Genomic DNA, 10,002 nt, shown 5'->3' with positions numbered 1-10,002 from the left:
CCAAATCAATAAAAATACTTACTTTTTTTTGAGCAATTACATTATTTTGCCTTGTAAAAAATTATAAAATGTAATTTTATCAGTATGCAACAGATGACTATACAACCCTAGCTGATAGTATTTTTTTTAAAAAAAGTCCCAAAGGAATATTTCCACTTGACAAAAACTACATCATTTGTATAAAAGGCAAATAACTTCGGATTTTCCTATATGTCTGGCTGCTGGATGTCTGACTTGCTTTTATTGGAAACTGCTGCATTTTCATGTTGCCGAGTAATGCCCCATTCTGTATCGGTTTTATATGTTAACTTACATGCATAAACTAACTCATCTTATTACCTCAGCATACCATTTGTTTATACTGCATTCAATACTCATTCAGCCCCCTTGTGTCCATTAGCTGTTCATTGTTGTTGAGTGCATGAAACTCAGCAGTGTCTATGACAAACTCTTCCTTGCAGGGAGTAGGTTCTCATTTAAATTTCTTCCAGCTATTTCTTTTTTTTTTAGTATTAAAGCGATCAGATTACCATCAGGTTTGGATTCTTATTTTTTTTAATCTAAAAAGAGATAGATAAATGGGTTTTTTTGGAAGAAAATTTAATAAAAACATCATCTGATGTTCATCTCCGAGTTATTCCTGTCAAAGCACAATCTTTACAAATATACACACAAAAATAATACAGTTTGGTTGAAATCCATTTATTGATAATGAAACATTTCAAAGAACAAAAAGGACAAAATGTAATTTAAAACAACATGGTAGAATTCGTGTTCATTGTCATTCTTACAGGTTGAAAGTGGCATCAAAAAAAATTGTTTTTAGGAGATGGGGAGTCTAGCGTCGAACCAGCAACTGATCCTGAGCCAGGTTATTCAACTCTGAAAAGGAGGGCTCTTCATCAAGGCACTTAACCCCAAAGTGGCCGCCGGGTCACATTTATAAAACCTAAAACATCCCATCCCACTGAAATGTCCCAAATCTGGTTCTGGTTGTGATTGCCTGGTATTCTTTAAGTGGCAGGTAGGCATAAAAACAAAATGGCAGCTGAAAACGGTCAGATTAAATATAAAGGTGGTATAAATGTCCTCAAAGAATTATGTGACTTTTCAAGTCAGAAACAGGAATGTATCGCTCAGTATGCTTGAAGAAATCTTAGCCGGAAAACCAGAGGAGAAAAAAAAAGATTCTCTCCCATTAAAAAAAAAAAAAGAAAAAAAAAAAAAAGACGGGAATTTTTTTCCAGGTATCCTGACAAATTAAAATCCCAAAGACAGGAAAAAAGGAATAGTGAGCATGGACATAGCTGATGCTGTTAAGTCAAAAAATATGTGCTTGTGAGTGTGTTCACGTGTTTCGGGCCGGGGCAGGAGTGTGTGGTCTGAGTGTTTACCTTTAGTGGGGGGACACCCCCATCGTCCACAGCAGTTTCAGGCCTAACGCTGCTGTTTCCCCCATCCCACTCTACAGCTGCGTGCGGCGTACGTCCAGGGCAAGGGCTCAGTTTGGCTCCCTCCCACTCTAGCTGCAATAATCAGCAAGAGGAAGAAGGTGGCTGGAGCAGCAGCAACAACAATGCATGCAACTAACAGTTCACATGGAGAAGGTGGAATAATGTGGAAATGTTGAGTTGCTATGTGTCATTTGAACCTAAAACTGTCAGTTCAGGTGTCCCATGAAAAACGAGATGGATACTGAGACCACGGTAAATTAGCATGTTTGGTCTGTTTTTGATGTGTTAAAGAAAAGAAAAAAAATCCATTTTGATTTAAGCGCTGAGTAAAGCTGTTATTTAACTGTGATAGGGATTCCAGGAAAAAAAAACAAATCCTTGTTTTGACTTAAAATAAAAAGGTGTGCTCTGTTGAAATCGGCCGAGAGAAAAAAATAATCTGCCCTTCACACTGCCGCTGGAGCAATCCAGAAACAACTTCTACATCACCTCATTTCCATTTTATTCGGTCAACACCCGAATAAAACCACAAGATATAACGGAAGAAATAATCCTACATCTCTTTCAAAAGATGACTGTAGTAAACAATTTTTGCAATCTCAACTTCAAACCACTACAATACATACGCACCAAAGTGTACATTTCCCTTATAGGTCTGATGTTTTCTATAATGGAGAGGAACCTGACAACAGGAGAAAAACAAAAGAACAGCAGATACTGCTAAAAATTTAAATAACTGTTTGCTCAATGATGTTACTCCTGGCTTTTGCAAATTCAAATATGTACACAACAAAAAACCTTAGTCTAAAATTATGCAATGATGTGAATGTATTGAATCTATTTTCACTAAAGAATGAAAGTGAATTCTGAATGGAATCCAAAGATTCTGATTTGATGCTTTAGTAGCTAAAATACCAGACCCTATTGTACAAGTAAACAGTCTAGTGAAGAAAAATAATCAACCAATCAAAAGACCAATTCATTCCCCACTTTTTAAGTACGTTCTGATAGTCAAAATATGGCTGTGATTGAATTAAACTGAATGTTAATATCTAAAAACTGCGTGTTACAACATACATCTATTTATTTTGGTTCTGGTCTGCAGCTTGACCAATTTATTATTTAAATGACCCCTGACCCCTAAGTGGCTTAGTTATTATTTTTAGGTAGATTATTTTTAATGAAGTCATATTATAAACACATTTTGTTAGCAGAATTTTGAAATTTACTTTAAAAAAAATCAGTTGCCAAAGTGGGTGCAAGTGCCCCCTTTTGGTGGGCACAAAATGAAAGACAAAGTCAAACATCCTGTGGCAGATGGCACCATTTTCTGCCCAAAACACTCCAATGATCAAAACTGTGAAGTTACAAGGTCAGCCAAGGAGCAGAAATGAGCAGCTTCCCATTTCTAATTTGTTATCCAAGTTGCAATGAAATTCATTCTCTTTTGTTTTTACTACAACCAAACTTCAGTCTTATATAAGGAAAATAAGTAAACACCTTAGGAAAACAAGTTCAAATTAACCAACCTATTTAAAGTTTTACTAAATTTTTCATTTTCACAAATCCCTTTTTCATACTGGGACAGCTGACGGGATCCGATTGATACGCAAGCACTTCAATCCAAACAAGTCCTTCTGTGCAACATCAAACTAACAGCGGAATAAGCCAAAATATTATATCAGTATATTTTCAATGAATGCTCATTAAGCAAAACTCAGAATCTAATTGTCATCAGCCAATTTTTTTTTTTCATAGAGCTACATGGTGAGCTATATCACCTTGATTTTTCTCTGTAAAAAAACAAAAAGTCAGATTTACCTCTCAAATCATTTAATTCCTATTATTTGCAGCTAGAAAAACATCAAGCTTTTCATATTAAACACCAATTTTATAATATACGTTCTGACCTGCTGATTCACATTTTTTATTCTGAGATGTACAACACAAAGGAGAAAATTTGTGCTCCAGGGATCTGACAGAGGTAGTAGTTATGAATATACAAAAAATAAATTCATTAAAAACACTAAAGCACAATCCCTAACCATTTTATCTTCATTCAGCTGACCGAGGGCATTAAAGTAGATGTCATCGGTTGATTTATGGACTGTAAATGGGGATTTTAAGTTTTAATGTATTTAATAACTTTGGGTGAATTTTTTTTTTACTTTTAATAACTGACCTGTCTGTCACAAGACAAAAACTCCTGACTGATTCTAATTTGGGGTTGATTAACTGGTCATCTCTACTCAGAAGTATTAACTGCAGCAATCGTCATCTGAATAAACAGAAAAAGAACGCCTTAAAACTCAGTTAATCCAAGGATTGCTAAACACTCTGCAAAGGTTTGGGCTCAGGTCACCCACCACTCACACAACACTAGAACAGTTTTCTGGAATAAAACCCTGACAATAAATCTTTAGGAACTGCTAGAAAACAGTTCTTGTACAAGTATTCAGAAAATATTTGACATTTTATTGATCGTTGTTGACCGACTGAAATTTTTAGCTTCCCCTGGCAATTTAATAAATTGTTCAGCAAAGTAAATGAGGAAAAATGCAACATTCTGGATCCCCTCAGGAAACCACAGAGTAACATTTAAACAAAACAAGTCTGTGGAAAAGAAACTATGAAAAGTATAAAAGGGGCCTTGATCCAGCAACAAAGTAAAAATGCTAAACTTCATCCTCCAACCTAACCTTGTCCCCGGCAACAGTCAACTAGGAACCAGTTCTGCCACAACATCTAACAAGAAACTTTGAAAGCTGACCAATATTGCCGAATTATCTCCACGTGTTTAAAGATCTTCTTGCTAACTGGTCGATAATGGGAAAACGATGCTTAAGATGCAAAGCACATTCGAATACAACCTGGCTTCCTGTTCCGAGTTTCCTTTTAAACTGTCCCTCATGTAAATACATATATGTGAGCACACACATTGGCAGTGTGTATGGAGTGTGTTGGGGAGGGGTGGGACTATCGGTAAGGGGGTTCTGGCGTGTGGTAAGGGTAATCGTGACGCTGGGGCGTGGGTTGCCCGTGTGCGGGTGTCTGCTCATACGGTGTGGATGTGGAGTAGTTTGCCGTTGCTGGGTAAGCTCCAGATGAATCATATGCTCCCGATGCACCGTAGCCTCCAGACGTGTCATATCCTGCCGAGGCGTCGTAGCTTCCTGAAGAAGCATTGTAATTCCCAGATGAAGTGTCGTAGGTCCCCGACGACGCGTCGTAACCTCCTGAAGCGCTGTATGTTCCTGGGGCTGCATAGGCGTCTGTCGAAGCGTAAGTTGGCGGTGCCGTGTAAGTCCCTGGCGGTGCAGGGGTGGTAGTGGGAGGGGTTTGTGTCTGAGCGCTGCCCGGTGGAGGAGGTGGTGGTGGAGGAGGATTGGTGTAAGCGTATTGGAGGTACTGGTACTGTTGCTGGTACTGCTGATACTGTTGGTACTGATGCATTTGCTGGTAGTATTCTGAGTATGACCTAGAGAGCAAGGTCAAGTTGAGTACTAAGTCAAAGCAGCAGGGAAAGAAAAAACAACTAAAAGCTTGTCTCTTACAAAATATTTAATGAATTTCAGAACCCTTGGAAAAACCTCTGGCTTGACGTAGATAATTTAAGATTATTTATTCCCAGTTTACACTTCAAAAACACATTCTTACAAAGTATTTTTGTCTAGTTCCTAGTACAAATATCTTAGTACACTTGAAATACGGCAAAACAAACTTACAAGTAGTTTTTCAGCAAGAAACAGGAGCTTGTTTTCAATTAATAACTCGTTAATATTGATGAAAAAGAACTAGTTATAAGTGAAATAATCTGCTAGTGGATTACATTTTTCCTTATAATATGGAAAAATTTATTGTTCTACCAAACCTTTCACTCAATGACTGCTGGAGGAAATCACCAGCGCTTCTCGCAACCCTGGAAGGAAAATCCTGTTAAATAATGGACGACTTGTTCCAATGACAAATTATTTCCGTAATAATTAGTAATTTTTCATCAATATTAATAAACTATTGACTTAAAAGAAAGTATTTTTTGCTGACAAGTTACTAGTAAGTTAGTTTTGCCTTATTTCCAGTGTACTAAAATATTTGCACTAGAAACTAAATCAAAACTACTTGGTAAGATTTTGTGTTTGCAGTGTATGTCATTCTATGCTGCGTCTCCAGTAAAATGTTTTTCCTCACCACATCACTGTTACCATTATGTGGGAACAGTAGATAATGACTTCCAATATGATAGAAAATGTATTTTCTTTAGACTCCGCTGTAAATGAATGTGTTACCTAGCAACAGGATCCGCCCCTTCAGACGTAGTGGTGGCAGGTGCTGCGTCTTCAGAGACTCCAGGTGGTGTCGGCAGAAGCGTGCGTCGTTTGGGGCGTATCTGAGCAAAGGAACCGGGAACCGGGTCGGGAAGAAGAGGGGCCCGGTTTCCTCTGATTGGACTGCGGTCTCGTTCGTTTTCTGATGTAGCAGCAGCTGCTGCTGCTTTTCTTCCTGCCTGCTGCTCTGCCAGAACCTATAATTCAAATTTTATGAAAAAATATGAATTAGGCAAACTGTTTGTTTTTTCTTGAAGAATTTGTATTAACAAAATATGCTTTAATACAAAAGTTAGCTAACCTTCTGTCCTTCCTGAAAGAACTTGGCTCTTGCTGCTTCAAAGAGCGTTGTGGGATCTGGAACAGCAGATTGCTCTGCCTCTTCAGCCGCAGGATTGTGATGGGCCAGTTCTTGGTAGACCTGGTCAGCAACAGCTCCATACACCTGGCTGGCAAGAGCACCGTATATCACCCCATCTGCCCCCTTAGAACTGGTAAGGCCTTTGAGAGCAGCGTAGGTGGGGTCAAAGGTTGTTGTGTTGTAAAACGAGTTATGGACACTTTGTTGAACCTGAAAGAAGAGTTATGGACATTATTAAAAAGACATGAAACTCCAATCTGACTTGACTAAATGGTATCAAAATGAAATGGAAGGTGTACAGTTAATTAACTGTTAGATTTGATCCATTACTAAAAATGTTAATTTTATTATTTCAGTTACTTGTATGGGCAGGCCAGCGGCTGCAGCAGCGGCAGCAGCTAGCACAGCCGCTTGACTCTGGTGATGTTCGAGTGACGGAGGAGGACGTGGAAGAAGACCCTCTCTGCCACCTGGAAGCAAGGAGCAAAGATCACAAGTGTGAAAGGTTGTATTTTATTTGTTTAAATAAAGAAAGGAAGCTGGATTCTTCATCTTCAGTTGCAACACCTCCGCCTGCAGATGAATCTCCGCCCCCTGGAATCTGATTGATCAAAGGTTGCGCTTTGGAAAGCTCCACAGCCAGCTGACGGCCCTTGAACATGGTCCCGTTGAGAGCCTCTATCGCTGCCAGGGCCTCCTCCTTCCTCTCCATATGCACGAATGCGTACCCAACATTTGAGCATAATCTTGCTGCAAAACAAATTTTGCGGCCATCAGCTTACAGGACACAAATGCTTGACTATGTATTTTTTTTGAGTATTACTAGCCATTCTGGTTTATATACCTTTACCTTTGACTTTATCACAGTCTAAAACTCTTCCAAAGGTTGAGAAAAGTCCGTGGAGGTCATCTGCTGAACATGTCGCGCTGATGTTTCCTACAAACACTTTAATGGAATTAGGCGGGCGCGCACGCGACTCTTCAACAACTAGCGGCCTGCCTCTGTACTCTTTGCCATCCAGATGCCGTATGGCCCTGAAGGAATGAAACCAACATCAGAACTTTGGACAAACCCGGCAAAGATTATGTACATTTAAAATGTTTTGTGTATTCTTATTAATAATGCAAGTTATGCTTTAGTAAAATATTTTCTAGGTGGTTCTCTGGAACAGTTTTCAATATTAAAAAATGCTTTTTTCAAAATGAGAAGAATCATCTTACTTTTTGGCATTTATTGTGGCCATGGGGCCTGCAGTCATTAATTAGAATTGAATTGTTTCATAACTTAATTTTAACACTTGAGTAAGCTAGTTATAAGTACCCAACCAGGAGAAGTGCTGATACAGAAGCATTTCCTTTTTCATTAACAAAACACTCAAGAAATTATACTCCACTTACGCACAAAGGAATCTGCCCATATTCCACCTTTTAAAATGTTTGACAAGTAAAATTGTAAATGCACATTTCGTATTCTGGCTGCTACAAATCTTCCAAATATAATCAAAATTAAAGCAATTTTGGGCAGATTTGGAACAGTGATGACTAATTGGGAAGTTATTGGTTCAGTTCCAGCCCTTTCCTTGTTACATTTCCATGTGTCCTTTGGCAAGACATATAATTCTGACCCAATTCTAATAAAAACAATTTAACCCCCTTTCAATTATTTAAAGTACCTTAAGAATGTTCATATTTAACACCTTATCCTTAACCTACTTATTAACAAAATATAAGTGTCAAAACTTATATTTTGACAACCTTCCTGCCACATGCCATCTCACTGTACAATAAAAGCTAAATCATTGTTCTGCACTAATCAGTCCAATTTTGCACAACTGCACTGTGGCACACTTGCTGTACATATATTTACATATACATACTGTATCTGCATTTTTTGAATCTTTGCAAGGACTGCTCTAAGCTGCTTTTTATATTGACAGCATGTTATATTTTATTTTTATTTTGTCTACAATTGCTACTCAGTGGTGGTTGTTGTGTGTCTTGTCTCTATGCTGCTGTAACTGCGAAATAATTTCCCTGCTGGGATGAATAAAGTAATTCTATTCTAAACTTATATTATCTAACTTATACCTACTGATTACTGAACTTCAACATTATTCTACAATTTTTAGAATTTGCTTCATAACAGTTAACTGGTTTTATTAAACTACGGAAATTTTCAATTTTTAAGCCAAACCTCTTTTTATACAAACATTTTCATACTAAATGAGTCAGTAGTAAATACAGGGTTGGCTGACTGGGGGTAAATTAATTTTCACTTGGTTTGTTGTTTCCCAAAGTCCATTTGTAGGATAGACACAGCATAACACAACAAAACTGAATTAAATCATACATTTAATTCTTAAATGTAGATCAACACCCGAAAAGAGTTTTCACGGACTAAAATTAAGATCATTCACAGTTTCCTACCTACAATTATTTGATCTGTAATTAAAATATTTTTTAAAAGTTTACATTTAAACCAAGGTGGAAGAACAGTCTATTAAACAGTCTATTAAAACACGTCACGTGAAAAACACCAATCCATTTCTGACTACAAATAACTATCATGGACAGTTACATACCTGTCTGCTGCGCCCTCCCCTTTCAGGGTCACGAACGCATACTGTCTGAGCAAAGAACATGTGTCGATTTCTCCATAAGGAGCGAAAAGCTTATTTAGTTCATCTTGAGTAGCATCTAAAGGAAGGTTTCCCACAAACAGCTTCACGTTCTCACCGCTCATCTCTGTATCAACCAGACATCTGGAAAAGAACAGCAGCATTTATTGGTACAAGACGTTAGGTTAGATATTCCCCGCCGAACGTTAGCTACCCATTTGCTAACTTCCCACGACTCTCCAGAAATATAATGTAATGGCACAATTGTAACATACTGGGGTTTTTTTAACGTTTCAACAAGAGTTGTGGTACGAAAAGAGTCCGAATATTTACAAAGATGTAGCTTTCTGGCAGGCGTTTTATAAGCTAAGCTAATATCACCGTTAACTTTAGCAGTGAAAATTGGTTCAGGAAAGTAATAAGCATACCGTAAGACAAATAGACTAGATAAAAGGAGACAAAAACGAAGATTAATGAAAACAAAACGACGTTTTGTGGCAAAAAAATACAACCATCAGCTAACTAAAACTCTTGGCCATTTTGTTTAACGCTAGCGTTAATGATGCAGCGTTTGCCGTGCAAGCTAAAGCTAACAGTGCTATTATATGAATTTGCAACGGTATGTTTCGACTAAATACATTTAGCTTAAAATACATACAAACAAACATACCGAATAAATGTTTGTTTCTTCTGTATTTAAATCAAAGACCAGACAAACGTTTAAGCCTAAATAGTGCACAGATAGCTTACCCAACGCGGTCGTAAGCTGATGTGGTTCAGACGTCACATCCGGCTACGCTATTCTAGAACAAAAAGAAAAAAAGTAGCACTGCCATAAAAAGCAGATTTTTGTAGTTTTAATAACTAATAATAAGATTATTTGTTTATTTGAAGAAAAACTTGTCAGAGGCTACAAACAAAACGTCACAAAAACGTGTTCAGCTGTAACCTATATTAAAATTAAACTACGTTATGTTTTAAAAATTATTCTGTTTTGAGTTTTTCCACAGCTAAAACAGTAGAGATATTTTAAAACATCAATCATAGTCAATAATAGTTATTTTTTACTCTTTCGGGTATAAATTTTGTTCTTCAGATTTTCAAGTAAGCTTTCCATTAACAGCCAATTAGTTCCGGTCACCCCGACTCGCCATTGAACTGCAGGAAAATAACAATAGGCTACTCCAAAACTAAGAAGATACAATAAAAGCAAAGATTTTTGCATATAAATCAATTATTTACAC

The 10,002-nt window shown here is 37.4% G+C and overlaps 1 protein-coding gene across 4 annotated transcripts; it reads right to left on the bottom strand.

Moving 5' to 3' along the window:
• Nucleotides 1-681: 681 nt before the first annotated feature.
• On the bottom strand, nucleotides 682-9,555 carry rbm14a (RNA binding motif protein 14a). 4 transcript variants are annotated; one of them, XM_028031595.1, is made up of 9 exons: nucleotides 9,509-9,555; nucleotides 8,723-8,902; nucleotides 6,985-7,175; nucleotides 6,708-6,890; nucleotides 6,501-6,610; nucleotides 6,081-6,350; nucleotides 5,741-5,976; nucleotides 4,516-4,932; nucleotides 682-1,526 (listed from the first exon to the last, which is right to left on the bottom strand). In XM_028031595.1, exons 2-9 carry the CDS (start codon nucleotides 8,881-8,883, stop codon nucleotides 1,523-1,525), a joined length of 1,572 nt encoding a protein of 523 aa, XP_027887396.1. In that variant the 5' UTR covers nucleotides 8,884-8,902; nucleotides 9,509-9,555; the 3' UTR covers nucleotides 682-1,522. The 4 variants fall into 4 exon arrangements, with proteins under 4 accessions (XP_027887396.1, XP_027887393.1, XP_027887395.1 ...); XM_028031592.1 differs by having other exon boundaries at nucleotides 682-4,932; XM_028031594.1 differs by having other exon boundaries at nucleotides 682-4,932; nucleotides 6,991-7,175.
• Between the last annotated feature and the right edge of the window lie 447 nt (nucleotides 9,556-10,002).

Source organism: Xiphophorus couchianus, chromosome 11 (assembly GCF_001444195.1).
Source record: "Xiphophorus couchianus chromosome 11, X_couchianus-1.0, whole genome shotgun sequence".
Taxonomy (NCBI): Eukaryota; Metazoa; Chordata; class Actinopteri; order Cyprinodontiformes; family Poeciliidae; genus Xiphophorus; species Xiphophorus couchianus.
This window is presented reverse-complemented; position numbering and strand designations above follow the sequence as displayed.

Excerpts from the sequence above, each read along its gene's own strand:
- rbm14a (XM_028031592.1), bottom strand. The coding sequence starts at position 8,883 with ATGAGCGGTGAGAACGTGAAGCTGTTTGTGGGAAACCTTCCTTTAGAT. Across the intron at positions 6,611-6,707 it reads AGATTCATCTGCAGGCGGAG|GTGGCAGAGAGGGTCTTCTT; the intron begins GTGTTGCAACTG and ends CCTTGCTTCCAG. Across the intron at positions 5,977-6,080 it reads TCTTTCAGGAAGGACAGAAG|GTTCTGGCAGAGCAGCAGGC; the intron begins GTTAGCTAACTT and ends TTTGAATTATAG.